Genomic DNA, 18,700 nt, shown 5'->3' on the forward strand with positions numbered 1-18,700 from the left:
CACACTCTGGGTCATTTTCTGCTCCATCATGACATTCCATGTCTAGGCACCTCGGCAGTCTTTATGTGCCTCAATCTTGGAGGCGACAGAAGGCGCAGTTGCTGCTAGCTTCGTGAGCTGAACCATACTTCAAGCTGGTGGTGGTCTTGTCTGTGCTAGAGCTTGGCCTTTCTTGACAGCTGCAGCGACCCTTGTTCTTGGATTGAGATTGTGCCGACTGGTCGTGGATCGGAGTTGGGGTTCTAGAGCTTGTTAGGTATCGAGATCTTTGGACGCCGTGCCAACTCCATCACCCTCGTTCCAACTGCAAAGGAAGATACTGGGGAGGAGTGAGTACCAACCTTTGAGCATCTCACACGCAGCCTGGCCTGGGTTCCTTGCTTTCTGCTTCTCGGTCGTCTTGGCCAGCATGGTTTGTGTACGATGTATCCCACCGGCTACTTGCCATCTGTTTGCCTCTTGTTGCTGCCGCATAAGTCGAGGGATGTGAGCCAATGTGCAGTCTCCAAGTGCTCTCCAAGTGCTCTCCATCTTTATAGAAGACCGGAAAGCTTCCGAGGTTGGGACACCTTACGGCCCTCTCCCACAGCTGCGGCATGTGTTGACTAGGTATACCGTCTTCCAACAATGTTTATGATTAGGGGAAGTTGAGACGTGAGTGATGCCATGAAGGACGGGGTGGTGCGGGTGGATAACCTCGAACGGTCCGTAAGCCAGCCACAGATGCCACCAACATGTTACACCTGCCTCTTCACCGTTCTAGACCCAGATTCTCTCTAAGCTGGCATCAGAACCTATCTCTTGAACCTAGAAATAAGCGTGAACTTTGTATTCTGAGGCCGGATTTGAATACAATTCATTTAAAAGCAAAACCGTACGTTGTATTCCAAGGGTCGATCTTTACTTGTGAAGGCTTGTTGGGATTATTTTTTAAATCGGCGTGCCTTATTCGATGCTAACGTAGAGTCAGAGTAAGAAGTTCCGAGTATGGATACGGACAAGCAAGAGTCGTTGTTGGGTTATATAAAGTCGACCAGTTGGACCAGAGGAATAGTATCACCCTAACCTTGCGGTAGATCGAACAATCCCACTTATCGTTACTCGGCGCCTTGCCTGGTCAATCATAGCCTCTTTTGGGTTCTTCGTTTTATTTTGTGCCACTGCAAGGTTACACAATCTCGGACTCGACCTCGGGTACGTGCCTTCCTTCTGTTGCATAGCCAAAATGCCAAGTACCTTCCTCGGACTTCAGGTTTTCTGTTTTCTGTTCCTGACCATCTTTTCCCCGCGTTGGTTTCCACCTTAAACCAAAACCAGACTCGATACCGCCGGCCGCTATGATGTTTGCTATTATTACCGTATTATTGTTGCTCCTTTCTTTCTCCACCGCCGACAACCCCATCACCATCAAATCCTTCTCACTTTTTCTTCAGCAACGCCAATGCGTCCAACTTTGTCTTTGGCAACCAGTTACGAGCTCGAGAGATGTGGCAGTCGGTATCGGGTGCGCCGAACCATGGGTTAACGAATGCTTCTGCCAGAGGGAGCTGGCCGGCAAGGCCTCCACGTTCATCTCCAACTGCGTAGCCAGTCGATGCGGGAGTCCACAGGAGATTGCTCCCTCGAGCGGCCCTGTTGCTAGTGGTTTGAGTGTTTACAACTCCTACTGCCAGGAAAACGGGCTGCCTATACCAACCGTCGCGTCGATCTGGAGCTTTGATGCGTACAGTGCCCTGCCGCAGTGCGGCCGTCTGTGCTTCTGGCGTGCAAATAGGGACACTTATGATTTAATGCCACAAATGGGGTGTGGGGAACCTTGGGACAATGGGTGTTTGTGTGATAGGGAGAACAACGAAGAGAGAATAACAAGGGGGAAAGCTTTCATGACCGAGTGTATAGCTAGCCGGTGCGGGACAAGCCAAGATGGAATCTTGACTGAGGCATTGAGGGCATGGGGGGATTATTGTGGGAGTGCTGGGTTGTCGTTGGTGGCCATCACTGAGGGAGCCACCGTTGATTCATCAGTGACAACCACAAGCATCGCTGTTGGACCCTCCCAGACAGACATCCAAACCGGAGAACCCGAAACAGGTAGGTTACCTTATCTGGTCCTGGCACTGTCGGTGAGATTATCAAAGCGATGGCTAACCTTTTGTTTGCTCATAGGCCAAATCTCTACTGGAGCGATTGTTGGAATAGTTGTGGGGGGTGTTGCAACTGTCGCTGCTGTTGTGATCGCTGCGGCGCTGATCATGTACAGAAAACGGCAGAACAAGGCAAACACGGACAGATACGGCGCGGTAGAAAACCTGTCACCTCCGCAGAATGACAACAATCAAGTTGGGGGGCCGAGAATAATGCACGAAAAACCGGCCGAGCCAGAGGTTGCAGAGGTCGCGGGCGCAAGACATGAACTATGGAATCGAGATGTGCACCGGCGCACCTTGGAGCTACCGGCATAATACTTCTGGGAGCGTTATTAACACAAATATCATGAACTTACGTGGAGTTGGATACTTGGGAATTGGGCATAAAGAGTGTGGTCGAAGTTGCTAGCTTTGAGAGGCGAGTCGCACCCTATTATCACCAGACTGCCCTCCCTACCTTACCTTCATAATAGGTTTTTTTGAGCCGGTCACGTCACCTCCATCAGATTATTTTAGGCCTACAACGCATGTTACATTTCCTATCTCATCTAATATTCTACTGTTGGTTCGTTTGGTGTTGTTGCGAGTCATGTAGGTATCTGGGCGACCATTTCCGGTTCAATGTACTTTAGAGGTCATATTAAAGATTAACCAGATCGACAATAGGTGGTAGCTCCCGCCATTCAAGCTTTCAAATGCGGGTAATATCTGTCGTCATTTCTATAGTTGCCGCAACCTGCTCCGCTCACAACAACTCAATCTACGTGCCGCTCCAATCGGGTCGGCTTCCTATATTATGGCTTTGGATCAACGAGGGGTACCGGCGTGTATTATCGACCACACGGAATCCATCCTCGTATCTCTGCCATTTCATTCTCGTTTTCCACATCCAGACCGTCAAACCTGGCGTCTACATAAGACTTCAATCATCAGGTCTCATGCATTACCCCTTTTGTTGTCCTGGACACAAGTGTCGACGTGAAAGCCAATCATGAAACTCAATAAGCCATTCCTGGCCATTTATTTGGCTTTCAACTTGGCCGAGGCTTCGAAAACTCCGGATTGCATCAGTGGTCCGCTGGCAAAGACCTTGGCATGTGATACAACGGCGTCACCTCCTGCGCGAGCAGCTGCTCTTGTGCAGGCTTTAAATATCACGGAAAAGCTTGTGAATCTAGTGGAGTATGTCAAGTCAAGAGAAGCTCCTTTAGGGATTTCAATTCAGCTAATCACTCCTCATAGCATGAGCCTCGGTGCAGAAAGGATCGGCCTTCCAGCTTATGCTTGGTGGAACGAAGCTCTTCATGGTGTTGCCGCGTCGCCTGGGGTCTCCTTCAATCAGGCCGGACAAGAATTCTCACACGCTACTTCATTTGCGAATACTATTACGCTAGCAGCCGCCTTTGACAATGACCTGGTTTACGAGGTGGCGGATACCATCAGCACTGAAGCGCGAGCGTTCAGCAATGCCGAGCTCGCTGGACTGGATTACTGGACGCCTAACATCAACCCGTACAAAGATCCGAGATGGGGGAGGGGCCATGAGGTTTGTTACCTTAGCCTTCTTTTCCGTGCCGTGCAGTTGCTGAGAACTCAAAAGACACCCGGAGAAGATCCGGTACACATCAAAGGCTACGTCCAAGCACTTCTCGAGGGTCTAGAAGGGAGAGACAAGATCAGAAAGGTGATTGCCACTTGTAAACACTTTGCAGCCTATGATTTGGAGAGATGGCAAGGGGCTCTTAGATACAGGTTCAATGCTGTTGTGACCTCGCAGGATCTTTCGGAGTACTACCTCCAACCGTTTCAACAATGCGCTCGAGACAGCAAGGTCGGGTCTTTCATGTGCTCATATAATGCGCTCAACGGAACACCGGCATGTGCAAGCACGTATTTGATGGACGACATCCTTCGAAAACACTGGAATTGGACCGAGCACAACAACTATATAACGAGCGACTGTAATGCTATTCAGGTATGAACTTGCCGGAGTTGTGGTTTCTAATTTATGCCTCTGACATGTTGACAGGACTTCCTCCCCAACTTTCACAACTTCAGCCAAACTCCAGCTCAAGCCGCCGCTGATGCTTATAACGCCGGTACAGACACCGTCTGTGAGGTGCCTGGATACCCCCCACTCACAGATGTAATCGGAGCATACAATCAGTCTCTGCTGTCAGAGGAAATTATCGACCGAGCACTTCGCAGATTATACGAAGGCCTCATCCGAGCTGGCTATCTCGACTCAGCCTCCCCACATCCATACACCAAAATCTCATGGTCCCAAGTAAACACCCCCAAAGCCCAAGCCCTGGCTCTCCAGTCCGCCACCGACGGGATAGTCCTTCTCAAAAACAACGGCCTCCTTCCCCTAGACCTCACCAACAAAACCATAGCCCTCATAGGCCACTGGGCCAATGCAACCCGCCAAATGCTAGGCGGCTACAGCGGTATCCCCCCTTACTACGCCAACCCAATCTATGCAGCCACCCAGCTCAACGTCACTTTTCATCACGCCCCAGGACCGGTGAACCAGTCATCTCCCTCCACAAATGACACCTGGACCTCCCCCGCCCTCTCCGCGGCTTCCAAATCGGATATCATCCTCTACCTCGGCGGCACCGACCTCTCCATCGCAGCCGAAGACCGAGACAGAGACTCCATCGCCTGGCCATCCGCTCAACTTTCCTTGTTAACCTCCCTCGCCCAGATGGGAAAACCCACAATCGTAGCAAGACTAGGCGACCAAGTAGACGACACCCCCCTGCTCTCCAACCCAAACATCTCCTCCATCCTATGGGTAGGCTACCCAGGCCAATCAGGCGGAACAGCCCTCTTGAACATCATCACCGGAGTCAGCTCCCCCGCCGCTCGACTGCCCGTCACAGTCTACCCAGAAACTTACACCTCCCTCATCCCCCTGACAGCCATGTCCCTCCGCCCAACCTCCGCCCGCCCAGGCCGGACTTACAGGTGGTACCCCTCCCCCGTGCTCCCCTTCGGCCACGGCCTCCACTACACAACCTTTACCGCCAAATTCGGCGTCTTTGAGTCCCTCACCATCAACATTGCCGAACTCGTTTCCAACTGTAACGAACGATACCTCGACCTCTGCCGGTTCCCGCAGGTGTCCGTCTGGGTGTCGAATACGGGAGAACTCAAATCTGACTATGTCGCCCTTGTTTTTGTCAGGGGTGAGTACGGACCGGAGCCGTACCCGATCAAGACGCTGGTGGGGTACAAGCGGATAAGGGATATCGAGCCGGGGACTACGGGGGCGGCGCCGGTGGGGGTGGTGGTGGGGGATTTGGCTAGGGTGGATTTGGGGGGGAATAGGGTTTTGTTTCCGGGGAAGTATGAGTTTCTGCTGGATGTGGAGGGGGGGAGGGATAGGGTTGTGATCGAGTTGGTTGGGGAGGAGGTGGTGTTGGAGAAGTTCCCTCAGCCGCCTGCGGCGGGTTGAGAAGATCAAGAGAGAGCAAGACGAATCGGTACAGATTGTGCTGATTCAACCTACCTACTTATGTGTTTTGAGTCAACTATCTCTTGGGCCCAGCCTGTCAACAACTCTCGCTTTTTATGTGTAGCTCTACCATCCTGGTAGCCTGACATATCTTCCAAGGTTCCCTGCTTCTCACTCAACTCTGCTTGTGTCTCGCTGTAACGCTCGTTGAGGTCTCGTCACAGCATTGACTGCCGTCTTGGCCTGGAGATCAACTCGGCTACACAGCAAGTTAGAAAACAGCTTTGAACTTCTCGTGGAAAAATCCAAAATCTGCTCACCATAATGGACATGTAACCGCAAACTGCAGCAGCCACGGGTCAACGCACGACGGGTGAAAGATATGTCCACATGACAACTTCCGAACATCACCTCCTTCGACAAAGTCCTCGGTGCAGATGGCGCAGCTATGACTTCTTGTTGATGATCGTTTCTTTTCGGGCCTCAGCGTGCCGCTTTCTCTGCGACAGATTAGTTGTCATGTTTCAGTGGTAGACAACGAGCAATCTGCAACTTACAACGCGCCATCACTGTGTTCAGTTGATGGAGTCGCTGCCCTGTCCTTCTTCTTCTGAGCCCAGCTCCAAAATCTCAACCTTGTCCTCGTCCATACCGAAACAGATTTTGCTCGTCCCGGACTCTCCAGCTCGTCGATGAGGGCTTCGTTGTACTTGACGACCGGCATCGACTGCAGGGTTTCTTCCCCAACGCCAGCTCTCCCCCCTCGTATCCGCTCGGTGATAGTCTCGCGAATTACTTCGAGGGTTGAGGATCGCTGGGCGACGAAGACGCAACCTAGGATGAGAATGGCGATCATGATGGCGAGAATGACAGAGGTAGCAGGAGGGCCAGCGTGGGGAGAATCGTTGGGGTCGACAGCTGCCATGATCAAGCTGGATAGGAGTGCTCCCGATGATCGAGAGTATATAAATATAGTGAGCAGGACCAGACAATCCGTGGGTCCAAAATGCAGCGTCACACAGGGCAGCTGGTTTCAGCAACCCAGAATTATTTGAGAGTCAGGTTCAACGCCAAAACGTTGACGAGAAAGAGGGCGAGCCATGGGTACAGAAAGGTTGGGATGGATGGTATTTGAAGAAGGACAGGCGTAACAATGGGTGCTGCCCATGGTCGGGCCATAATGGTGCTGGTGCAATCCGCGCCACCGTTCATAACTCAGAACTGCCTCGTGGACTTGGACAGTTCATCGTGACACAGACTCCCTCGGGAATCGGTACTTCCACAACCGGTACTTCGGTCATGCTGTGCTTCAGCTTGAAAGCGAAAAGATTGGCGGCGGAACTCAGCGTTCGGCATGCTTCCCCGAGGAGATGGCTTGGGAAAGGGGATGAGGTGATATCGGGGTTGAGCAGTGATCATGATGGAGGGGCGGGAACGGGCACCAATTGCCCCTGACTGATTTAGCTAAATTTGACGTAACAAATAACACTGTGAGACAGATGACAGCCCGCGTTTTTCTTCATGATGAGACGGGATGGAATAGTGAAGGTGGGCGAAGTGTGCTCTATGAGTGATTTGAGTTCTGGGGGCACCTGAGGACTTGTAAGTGGTGTGCAGCCATCATGATGCTTGGCGGGCCAGTGGCGGGCCAATGATGGGCCGCAAAAGCGAGGGAAACAAGAGAAAAGGGAAGGCATAGAGACTTGGGGAACCTGGCGCCAGGATCGCATCAAATGGTGGGGATCATGTGTAGCACAAGGGCTCATAGATGAACAGCGACGTGGTTTGTCTGTGTACCAGCAGGCCCATACAGCTTATAGAAAGAGAGACAGGGCATTTACTCCTGTTAACTGGTGAGAATATTATTCTGCATCACTAGATTTGGAGCGTAGGCATACCATCGCGACACTTGGCTTGTTCTGGTGTTAATTATTGCTAAACAAGGCTCTGCAAGTGTGCCAGTTTGTCTAAATGTCCTGGAGTAGACGAGCAATGAAGAATTGTAAGCTCAATAATGGTTCATGAACACTCGTTTGATGACCGAACCAGGCCTCGAAGCGCTGGATGTTGTCACTGAGATGGCGTTGTTAGCGCATAGTGGGGTCTGTTCTAGAACCCCGCCTTCAACGTCGACGGAAAATCGGTGCGGGGCAGAGCTTCCCCATATTCTGGCCAATCACAAGCTCGGATTCCCATCGAAAGACATCGAAAGTCCAGAGCTTTCCATGAGCCTTGTGCGAGGTCTCCAGATAGACTCCTGCCCTTTGGTGCTGAAAACCTTCTTCTGCAGCTTGACCTGCCTATTTGTAGACTGTTTCTCTCCCAACAGTCAACAACTCTTCAGACCATAACACCAAGCACACCAAGAGATACCCTTACCTGCTTTTCTTTCCCAGCGATACCCCACCACAGTAACTCAGCACCATGTCCACAGCCGACGAGCTCAAGGCTCTGGGCAACAAGGCCATTGCCGCGAAGAACTTCGACGAGGCCATGTAAGGCTCCCAAAGACCCCATCGCCTTGGCACAGAATACTTCTGGTGGAAAGAGGAAGGACTGTTGCTAACCTGCTGGCTGCAGTGACAAGTTCACACAGGCTATCGCCATCGACCCACAAAACCACATCCTCTACAGCAACCGCTCGGCTGCTTATGCTTCGAAGAAGGACTGGGACCACGCCCTCGAGGATGCCCAGAAGACCACAGAACTGAAGCCAGACTGGCCAAAGGGGTGGGGCCGTAAGGGCACCGCGCTGTATGGCAAGGGCGACCTTCTTGGTGCCCACGATGCCTACGAGGAGGGTCTCAAGATCGATCCCAACAATGCTGGCATGAAGAATGATCTTGCTTCGGTCAAGCGTGCAATGGAGGCAGAGGCGGGACCTGGTAAGTGTTGGCATTGTCACTCGGCATGGAAAACGGGATGTTGATAAATGTCTTAGGTTTCGGCGGTGACCCAACTGGCGGTATTGGGCAGATGTTCAGCGACCCGAACCTGATCCAGAAGCTTGCGAGCAACCCAAAGACCAGTGCCTTACTTGCCGACCCGAGCTTTATGGCCAAGCTGCAGGCTATCAAGCAGAACCCCAACAACACACAAGAGCTCTTCAGCGACCCCAGGTTTATCCAAGTGCTGGGCGTCTTGATGGGTGTTGATATGACGATGGCCGATCCTGGCTTCCAACCGGGTGCCTCCGGCTCTGCTAAGGAGGCCGAGGAGGATGTGCCAATGCCGGATGCTAAGCCTGCCGAACCAAAGAAGGCCCCTGAGCCGGAGCCGGAGCCGGAGCCTGAAAACGAGGAGGCCCTGGAGAAGAAGAAGGCAAAGGAGGCTGCCGATAAGGAAAAGCAGCTCGGTACCGAGAACTACAAGAAGCGCAACTTTGACGAGGCTATCAAGCACTACCAGGCTGCGTGGGATCTCCATAAGGACATCACCTACCTCAACAACCTCGGTGCGGCTTACTTCGAGAAGGGTGACTACCAGGCCTGCATCGATACTTGCACCAAGGCTGCTGAAGAAGGTCGTGCTCTCTATGCCGATTTCAAGCTCATTGCCAAGTCGTACGCCCGTGTTGGTACTGCTTATGAGAAGCTGGGCGATCTTGCGCAGGCTGTCGACTACTACAACATGTCTCTTCGTGAGCACCGGACACCAGATGTGGTCACCAAGGTCCGGAACGCCGAGCGCAACAAGATTGAGGCTGCGCGCAAGGCGTACATCGACCCAGAAAAGGCTGAAGAGGCTCGCGTGGAGGGCAACACGAAGTTCAAAGAGTCGGACTGGCCAGGGGCCGTTGCTGCCTACTCAGAGATGATCAAGCGTGCGCCGGATGACCCTCGCGGATACAGCAACCGCGCGGCTGCCTTCATCAAGCTGCTCGAGTTCCCCAGTGCTCTTGATGACTGCGACGCCGCCATCAAGAAGGACCCCAAGTTCATCCGCGCCTACATTCGCAAGGCTCAGGCCTACTATGGCATGCGCGAGTACAGCAAGTGTGTTGACGCATGCACTGAGGCCCATACCGTGGACAATGAGCACCACAAGGGTGCCAATGCTAAGGAGATTGAGCAGCAGCAGCAAAAGGCGTTCACTGCCATGTACTCGGCGCGCGAGAATGAGACTGAGGAGCAGACCAGAGAGCGTCTGGCCCGTGACCCTGAGGTGAGTTTTTCTGGCCGCTAGTTTGGCAGTTTCGTGATATCTTGACTAACATTTGGGAACAGATCATGGGCATCATGGCAGACCCAGTCATGCAAGCTATCCTACAGCAAGCGCAGTCGGATCCTGCTGCTCTGAACGAGCACATGAGAAACCCTACGGTTCGCACCAAGATCCAGAAGCTGATGGCCGCCGGTGTTATTCGCGTGGGTAGGTAAAGAATGGGTTGGATGGGCTTCGTGATGGAGTAGGGTGTTTAATTCCTGAACTATAATTTCTGGGGTTTTAAAGTGATATCTGGTCGTTAATGAGTTGCATGAGAAACGATTTTGCACTGTGCTCTAGGAGACATGGCATTCTGACAGAACAATGAGACATCTGTTAAAAGTCATGACTTTATTTTGTTGGTGACTGTGTGACTGTTTCAGATGGTGACGTTGATCAACGGGGATTTTCCTTTTGGAAATGTTTAGGGGACTGATGATCGTCACACGTTTGATGGGTGGAAATGGAGCTTGTATAGTGTCACGATGAACGGACATGGGACACCGACAAAGCTGTTCATAAGTTGAAGCCCATTCTAGGTCCGACCTAAATGGTTCGATGACATGGCCGGCTCAGCGTGCTGCCATAAAAGCCATCTTATATGACGCCGTCACAAACGCCTCCCGACTCTTCTTTCCCCATGGGTATCCTCCACCGCCTCAATCCTTCTTAAACAGCCTCTGCACCTCCTCACTCTCCACGCTCACGACCCTCACCCCACCAATACTCTCCATCTCCTTTTTGCACTCCTCCCACCCGCCCGGGTTAACGGTCTTGGTCCCCTCCTCGATAATCACCGTCTGGAACCCTTCCTTTGCAGCATCATACGCCGTGTGCTTGACGCAGTAATCCCCCGCCAGCCCGACAACATAGACGTGCGTCACCTTTTCGTCGTGGAGCAGCTTGGCCAGTCCGGAATCGCAGACTCGTTCGCCGGTGAGGGTGGGGGGGAAAGGGTCGAAGAAGGCGGAGTACATCTCCACTCTGGGGTCGAGGCCCTTTTTGATGATGTGGGTGAAGTTTTGGGAGGAGAGCTCGGGGATGAGAGAGGCGCCGGGGGTGGATTGGATGCAGTGGGGGGGCCAGAGAAGGGTGGTGTAGGATTGGGAGGGGTTGAGGGGGTTGGTGATTGTGTGGGAGGTGACGAAGGGAGGGGGGTTGGAGGGGTGGTTGGGGGCGAAGGAGATGTGGTTTGGGGGGTGCCAGTCTTGGGTTGCGATTTTGAGGGGGAGGGTGCGGGGGGGGAGGGTGAGGAGGGTGTTGATTAGGGGGGTTATTGTGCGGCCGAGGGGGACGGCGAGGGAGCCGGACTAGGGTGGTGGGTTGTTAGTAGATGTTGTGTAGATGGGAGATATGGGGAGGAATGTGTATGTGGGAATGTTGTGTGAGGTGATGGTCAATGAGGTAGTGAGAGGGTGTTGTGAGAGCGAGGTGTGAGAGGTGAGTCGAGGTCAGGAATGGTGAGCGTGAGAGGTGAAAGTGAGCTTGTGAGAGCATGTGTGATGGGACACGACCCCGCTCAGGAGATTTTTGGGATTCGACATGTGAAAGATGTAACCAGCCATAATTCCACATGCACTTGAGGAAATGAAATAGTATTGCAAAAGACTGTGTTCATTATATGCAAATGCGGAAGATAGCGTGAGAAATAGCAGGTCGGTGCTTACTGGTGGGCAAAAGTCCTCCTGCATGTCCACCACCAGCAGTGCTGGCCGGAAGCTTGACTGAGAGTCCGCCATGACTACGTTTGCTGTTCGTTGTATTCCGAGGCTGAATTGACTGACCGTAGACTATTCAAGCAGCTGGGTCACTTATACACGAATCAAAGCCACCTGATACTTGGCTGACAATGACCAGTAATGAGGACGGAGGGAGCTTGTCAGGTGCTGTGAGCCTTTCGTCAGCCACACAAGAGGCAGCGAGGCACTCTGAGAGAGACAAGCCACCCACGGCGATAAGAGATAATGCAAGGTCGAGTGGGAGATCTCTTGGCAATCACTGTCAGCAGATGCCCGTCGAATTCTCCCGTTCTGAAGGGGAGTTTCATTTTTTCCAGAAACCCCGTTTGGAGTGCTACCATTTTTTGACGCCCGACGCCAACATATGCACATCAAGCAGCTCGGCGAGACAACAGATCAGATGAAGGCCACAGCCGCAGTAGACAAACACAACGACAAGTGTGGTGAAACAGAGCTGACCTCATTGACACATCCGGACGGTGATGTCTAGTTCGGGGCAGGCCCGATGAAAACGTGGGGTTTGAGCAAGGAACGTCAGAATTGAGTTTTTTTCCAAACTGCCAGGCCCAGTTCAAGCATCAGATGGACCCACGCATCGGATCAGATAAGAAAAATGCGGAATTGAGCTTGGGCCAACTCCTTGCTCTTCTCCATTTGCCAAGGATCGCCAGCGAATTGGCCAATTCATCACTGCCAGCATCCAACGGCATTGACTAGTACTTTTTTTGCTTAAATACGGTGAAGGTTGTTGGGGTCGGGAAATTTCCGATCCTGGAGCGACTGAGCCTCTCTATTTTTGAGTGACATACCCTTTTTCTTGTGGCAAGTACAAAGAACGCCAGGTACAGGTTCAAGAGGCACCGAATGACAGGAAGTGTGGAAGTCCCACCCACACTGTCGGGCCCGCCCTTCACCCTCCGGTTCGTGGTGGGGCCATGAATGTACGCAGTAATACCGGTGCAGGGGGGAACCGTTTTCACCACTGCCCAGTTCGTCTCGTGCAATTGTTCGGTCAAGATGCCGGACGAAAAGAGTTGCCTGAACAGCTTGTGGTCTCCTTGATGGTGATGGTTCATACTCGCACTGGTGACGGGCTTGACAGTAGTGCCTTGATCTACGTTACTAGCTACCTTAGCAGTTCCGACGAAACCAACAAGCTGTTCAAAATTCTAACACCAAGGACAGCGCGTGGACATCAAGGTGGACAATTGCACGGGCCAACGGGTAATTTAATCTCCAATTACCTGGTTCCCGGCCTCTGAGGCCTCAATACTTTCTGTACCTTGAAATATTACCGTCAACTGGCAGAGGCGGCGCAGAGATACATGGGCGGCATTGGGCGGCTGATGAAAGCGGGCCAAAGACACTGAGGTCATCTGCAAATCCCCCAACCGAGATCTCGTAACAAACGAAGATCATGAACAATCGTAGGAGTTCCCGCACAATCACAGTCCGTCGCAACAAGGAAATAACCTAAAACGGTGGCCACTGCCTCCCGCCGACTACGGAATTGCACACGCTGGCCAGCACTAGACCCCCAAGGGTCAAGCCTGTGAGCGAAAAAGGGGGTCCAGCATCGCCAACACTGAACAGATGCCATGTGGGTGCCAGGAGGTGCATCGCAAAAGGTGCCAGCTGCCCCGTGAATTGGATGACGGTAATGCCAAGCGGTCCGTTTCCCCATCGAGCGTCCCCCGTTCCAATGGGGTTATAGCAGCATGCAGCGTCCAGCCGGGGATCTGGAACCCTGGGGGGCACTGGGGGGTTGCGCTCGATCAGCTGTTTGGCCGAAGCGTGCCAAGTTTCACCAAAACGGTGGGGCTTGGCTTGTGATGGCCCCATCATCTTGAAATTCTTTTTTAATTCGATCACCGCCTCGGAGCCCCGAGTTGTGGTATCCTTCGTGCCTACCTCACCGATAAGGAGCAAGATTTGTCTCCCCAACCCCCAAGGACACCCTGCCGTCCTCTTTTTTTCTTTTCTTTCTTTCCTTTCTTCGCCGCCACTCCATCTGCCCAATTCAACATTGTTGTTGTTGCTGTCCTTGGACAACACACGACCATCCCCTTTCAACATCGGCGCCAGCATCCGTTTCCTGGTGGATTCGCTTGCACCGACACCCTTCCCAGGTCGCGCCATCCCGAAGCTTCCCCAGCCAGGAAATCTCGGCCAAACCTCCCAACGCTCCGTGCACGCAACAAGCTTCGCGTGACATAACTTCGGCGTTGCGCCAAACCACACTCAAAGCCATCGCGGCTCTCTCGGGCAAACAGTGCAACTGCCAGTTGCTAGACAGTATGTGACTTCCTCTCTCCTCCTTGCCCACACACACCGACCGACGCCCACGCAACTCCACCACCCAGGTTGGGCTGGCCATGATGCCGCAACGGGAGATTGGTGCCACGTCCTCTCCCATGATGCTCGTGGACAACTTGTCAAGTGCGTTGTCATCCGAAGTGGTCTTGCTTCATAAAGGGGGGCCATGATCGGCCCGTTGAAACTAGCATGTCACTAACTCTCTCTTCTCAGGCCCAGCTTCCTGTCACATCGCCAACACATCCGTCCAATGCCCGCCGAGCAACGATAGTCGTATACTCTCCAAGGCCGTCATGATTGCTGCAAGCCTACTGCCCGCGAGGTTTCGCGGGGAGCAGCCCGCCTCCCAGGCTGCTGCGCCATCCTGGTTCAACAAAAAAGTCACACCGCTTCTTCAGGTTCTGTCGAAGCTTACCTCAACCCACCCAATTCACACCATTGTCGTGGTTGCGCTGCTTGCCAGCTCTTCGTATATCGGCCTTTTGGAGGACAGCCTGTTTGATGCGAGCATAAGTGTAAGGAAGGCGGAATGGTCATCTCTTGTCGAGGGGAGCCGTCGCCTCAGGGTTGGCGAAGACACCGCTTGGAAGTGGCAGAACGATGACTCGGAAGCGCCCATTCCCGAGGGCGCCGACCACCTCGCCCTCTTGACTCTTGTCTTCCCTGAGACCATGTCTTCCGATGCTTCCCGTGTTCCTCCCGTCGTCAACGCCGTTCCAATTCCTCAGAATCTGTCGATCAAGTCGCTTCCGTCAACATCCAACTCTTTCAGCACCTACGCCCAGGATAGCGCCCTCGCCTTTTCGATTCCCTACAGCCAGGCCCCCGAATTCCTCTCTGTCGCCCAGGAAATTCCCAACGACGAGTCCGCGCAAGAGAGCAGGGAGACTGAGCATGGCCGGGAACAAAAGATGTGGATCATGAAGGCTGCCAGAGTCCAGACTCGGAGCAGTCTCATCAGATGGGTACACAACGCTTGGGTTGAGTTTACCGACCTTCTCAAGAATGCCGAGACGCTCGATATCGTCATCATGGCTCTCGGCTATATCTCGATGCACCTGACCTTCGTCTCGCTCTTCCTTTCGATGCGCCGCATGGGCTCCAACTTCTGGCTTGCCACCAGCGTCATCTTCTCGTCCGTCTTCTCGTTCCTCTTCGGTCTGTTTGTCACCACCAAGCTCGGTGTCCCGATCTCCATGGTTCTCCTGTCTGAGGGACTTCCATTCCTTGTCGTGACAATTGGCTTTGAGAAGAACATCGTCCTGACAAGAGCGGTTCTCTCGCATGCCATCGAGCATCGCAGACCCGTCAAGGGTGGCAAGCAATCCGCGATTGATGCCTCGAGCGCCATTCAGTCAGCCATTTACCTTGCGATCAAGGAGAAGGGCTTCGATATTGTCAAGGACTATGCTATCGAGGTCGGCATCTTGGTGCTGGGCGCCGCCTCTGGTGTTCAGGGTGGCCTTCAGCAATTCTGCTTCTTGGCCGCGTGGATTCTGTTCTTTGACTGCATCCTGCTCTTTTCCTTCTATACGGCTATTCTCTGCATCAAGTTGGAAATCAACAGGATCAAACGCCACGTTGAGATGCGCAAGGCTTTGGAGGATGATGGTGTCAGCCACCGCGTCGCTGAGAATGTGGCTCAGAGCAACGATTGGCCCAGAGCAGATGGTCAAGACAAGCCTGGCACCACCATCTTCGGCCGTCAGATCAAGAGCACCCATATCCCCAAATTCAAGGTGCTCATGGTTTCTGGGTTTGTTCTTATCAATGCCCTCAACTTGGCCTCGATTCCCTTCCGCAGCGCCGATTCTATTTCGAACATCTCTTCATGGGCTCGCGGTCTTGGCGGGGTCGTTACGTCACCCCCTGTTGACCCTTTCAAGGTTGCCTCCAACGGTCTCGAGTTTGTATTGGAATCTGCCAAGGCTGAGGGTCGTGAGACTGTCGTCACTGTTCTTACCCCGATTCGCTACGAGCTCGAGTTCCCCTCTGTTCACTACGACTTGCCCCAGCAGCTCGACAACGTTGGTGGTGATGATATCACCGAGCTGGGCTACGGTGGTCGCATGGTGGGCGGCATCCTCAAGAGCTTGGAAGACCCAATCCTGTCCAAGTGGATTGTCGTGGCTTTGGCTCTCAGTGTGGCTCTCAACGGATACCTTTTCAACGCCGCCAGGTGGGGCATCAAGGACCCCAATGTCCCAACTCACCCCATCGACCCCAAGGAGCTGGCTGATGCGCAGAGGTTCAACGATACCGAGTCTGCAACCCTCCCTCTGGGCGAATACATTCGCACCTCGCCAACGCCCGCCCCTTCAATCCCGCCTACTCCTGCTTTGACGGATGACGAGGCCGAACCCTCTAAGGAGTCCGGTTCGGAACCTCAAGCTCCCGCTGTCCCTCGCACCCAGGCCGAGCTCGAGAAGATGGTTGCCGAGAAGCGCGCACATGAACTCACCGATGCCGAGATCGTTGCTCTTTCCCTTCGTGGCAAGATCCCTGGTTATGCTTTGGAGAAGACGCTCAAGGATTTCACCCGCGCTGTCAAGGTCCGCCGCTCCATTATTTCTCGCACCAAGGCTACTTCAGAGCTCACCAACCTTTTGGAACGATCCAAGCTCCCGTACCAGAACTACAACTGGGCTCAGGTGCACGGTGCTTGCTGCGAAAATGTTATTGGATACATGCCCCTCCCGGTCGGTGTTGCCGGCCCCCTTGTCATTGACGGACAGAGCTACTTCATTCCCATGGCTACTACTGAAGGTGTCTTGGTGGCCAGTGCAAGCAGAGGCTGCAAGGCTATCAACTCTGGTGGTGGTGCTGTCACCGTTCTTACCGCCGATGGCATGACCCGTGGTCCTTGCGTCAGCTTCGAGACGCTTGAGAGAGCCGGTTACGCCAAGCTCTGGCTTGATTCCGAGAAGGGTCAGAATGTTATGAAGAAGGCTTTCAACTCTACCAGTCGCTTCGCTCGTCTTGAGACTATGAAGACCGCTATTGCCGGTACGAACCTGTACATCCGTTTCAAGACCACAACCGGTGATGCCATGGGCATGAACATGATTTCCAAGGGTGTCGAACACGCCCTCAGTGTCATGCGCAACGAAGGCTTCGAGGATATGAACATTGTCACTGTCAGCGGTAACTACTGCACCGACAAGAAGCCTGCTGCCATCAACTGGATCGAGGGCCGTGGCAAGAGTGTTGTCGCTGAGGCCATCATTCCTGCCGAGGTTGTGAAGAGCGTACTGAAGACTGATGTTGACACCATGGTTGCCCTCAATGTCGACAAGAACTTGATTGGTTCCGCCATGGCCGGTTCTGTCGGTGGTTTCAACGCCCACGCTGCCAACATCGTCGCCGCTATTTTCCTCGCAACAGGTCAGGATCCCGCGCAGGTGGTTGAGAGCGCCAACTGCATCACCATCATGAAGAAGTAAGTTTTGGCCTGATTTTATTGTTGTGAATACACAAAATGCTAACGACTCTGTCTCTAGCCTGCGTGGGTCTCTGCAAATATCCGTCTCCATGCCTTCCATCGAAGTCGGCACTCTTGGCGGCGGCACCATCCTCGACCCCCAAGGTTCGATGCTTGACCTTCTCGGCGTCCGTGGCCCTCATCCCACCAGCCCAGGAGAGAACGCCAGGCGGTTGGCTCGCATTGTCGCTGCCGCTGTTCTGGCCGGTGAGCTCTCGCTCTGCAGTGCTCTCGCTGCCGGGCATCTTGTCAAGGCACACATGCAACATAACCGCTCCGCTCCTCCCACAAGGAGCACAACACCAGCTCCCATGACGAGCGGGTTTGAGCGGGCGGCGTCGACCACGGCGCTGAGCGCGGCTGCGATTGAGCGGTCGAGGCGCTGAGGTGTGTCTTGACGTTTATTCTCTGTATATAAGTTTAGACATGGTCAACTGAGGGGTTGTGGAGGGAGATGTTGTGTGTAGATATAGACATAAAATTCGGACTGGCCACTGTAGTGATATTTGTGGCGGTTAATACTATTTTTGTTGCAAACAAGCAAAACTCGCGAACTTTTTCAAAAGAGAAGGTTTCGAGTTTCTCATGCGCTTCCTATTCTCATAGGTAGCCAGTGACGCGTTCTGCATGTGCGTTTGTGCTAGGGGGGTTGTTTTGGAAGAGGTGAGGAGAATTTTGAGTGGTGTATTCACAGGAATGGTTGAACCCAATGATGGGATTCTGATATCTCCGAATTACCTACTCGGATTTACAAATGTCCTGAAACGGATCAGGTCGTTCCATTGAGACCACCTCGTACACTTCTTTTGCCTTGAGGCACTGTCAGACATTGATTGCACTGTGCTTGCCCGTGTATGGTTTAGGCTGGCTATTTTATGAGAGGCGAAAAAGTTTTTTTTTTTTAAACACAGGGGCCGTTTTCCAGCTGCTGTGGTTTTCTGCTGACTGCTGTGGCTTTGGATGAGAAAGTCTTGCTAATTTGGTGTCACAGCAGGATGGATCATCGGGAACCGAGCCCAGTGTGAGTGAGGCGGCAGCTGTTGAAAGCCTTGCCACGAGGTGTGCGACAAAGAAATACATACCACCACCACCACCACTTGCAGCCTAAGGAGATGGGAAAGTGGCCCGGAAATAAGAAGCGTGGTTAGTCGCGAAGGCGCGAAGATGATGGCGGTGGGTGGGCTTGCTTGTTTGGTGAGCGGTGAGGGACAGTGTCAAGTCACACCGATTGTTCTTTTTTTCTGCTTCTTTTCCCTTTTTGAGGGGTTGGTTTGTTGGCGAATGGGTTAGGGGAGTTCTTTAGGGAGAGAGCAAGCCGCACATTGTGAGACAAGTTGTGTAAAGGTTG

General features: G+C 53.1%; 6 protein-coding genes across 6 annotated transcripts; 4 read left to right on the plus strand and 2 right to left on the minus strand.

The window, feature by feature from the left end:
- Window positions 1-1,337: 1,337 nt before the first annotated feature.
- On the plus strand, window positions 1,338-2,462 carry PODANS_1_4800 (uncharacterized protein; the record flags this gene model as incomplete). The annotated part of the gene is made up of 2 exons (XM_001912647.1): window positions 1,338-2,091; window positions 2,167-2,462. 2 exons carry the CDS (start codon window positions 1,338-1,340, stop codon window positions 2,460-2,462), a joined length of 1,050 nt encoding a protein of 349 aa, XP_001912682.1.
- Window positions 2,463-3,138: 676 nt separating this feature from the next.
- On the plus strand, window positions 3,139-5,610 carry PODANS_1_4810 (uncharacterized protein; the record flags this gene model as incomplete). Its single annotated transcript, XM_001912648.1, has 2 exons — window positions 3,139-4,122; window positions 4,177-5,610. 2 exons carry the CDS (start codon window positions 3,139-3,141, stop codon window positions 5,608-5,610), a joined length of 2,418 nt encoding a protein of 805 aa, XP_001912683.1.
- Window positions 5,611-5,781: 171 nt separating this feature from the next.
- PODANS_1_4820 (uncharacterized protein) lies at window positions 5,782-6,535 on the minus strand (the record flags this gene model as incomplete). Its single annotated transcript, XM_001912649.1, has 3 exons — window positions 5,782-5,869; window positions 5,931-6,110; window positions 6,168-6,535. 3 exons carry the CDS (start codon window positions 6,533-6,535, stop codon window positions 5,782-5,784), a joined length of 636 nt encoding a protein of 211 aa, XP_001912684.1.
- Window positions 6,536-8,034: 1,499 nt separating this feature from the next.
- PODANS_1_4830 (uncharacterized protein) lies at window positions 8,035-9,989 on the plus strand (the record flags this gene model as incomplete). Its single annotated transcript, XM_001912650.1, has 4 exons — window positions 8,035-8,105; window positions 8,191-8,495; window positions 8,552-9,774; window positions 9,837-9,989. The coding sequence occupies 4 exons, from the start codon at window positions 8,035-8,037 to the stop codon at window positions 9,987-9,989; spliced, it is 1,752 nt and encodes a 583-aa protein (XP_001912685.1).
- Window positions 9,990-10,475: 486 nt separating this feature from the next.
- Window positions 10,476-11,555, minus strand: PODANS_1_4840 (uncharacterized protein; the record flags this gene model as incomplete). Its single annotated transcript, XM_001912651.1, has 2 exons — window positions 10,476-11,126; window positions 11,484-11,555. 2 exons carry the CDS (start codon window positions 11,553-11,555, stop codon window positions 10,476-10,478), a joined length of 723 nt encoding a protein of 240 aa, XP_001912686.1.
- Window positions 11,556-14,164: 2,609 nt separating this feature from the next.
- On the plus strand, window positions 14,165-17,738 carry PODANS_1_4850 (uncharacterized protein; the record flags this gene model as incomplete). The annotated part of the gene is made up of 2 exons (XM_001912652.1): window positions 14,165-17,310; window positions 17,372-17,738. 2 exons carry the CDS (start codon window positions 14,165-14,167, stop codon window positions 17,736-17,738), a joined length of 3,513 nt encoding a protein of 1,170 aa, XP_001912687.1.
- Between the last annotated feature and the right edge of the window lie 962 nt (window positions 17,739-18,700).

The sequence above is a fragment of the Podospora anserina genome, chromosome 1 (genome assembly GCF_000226545.1).
Source record: "Podospora anserina S mat+ genomic DNA chromosome 1, supercontig 1".
NCBI lineage: Eukaryota > Fungi > Ascomycota > Sordariomycetes > Sordariales > Podosporaceae > Podospora > Podospora anserina.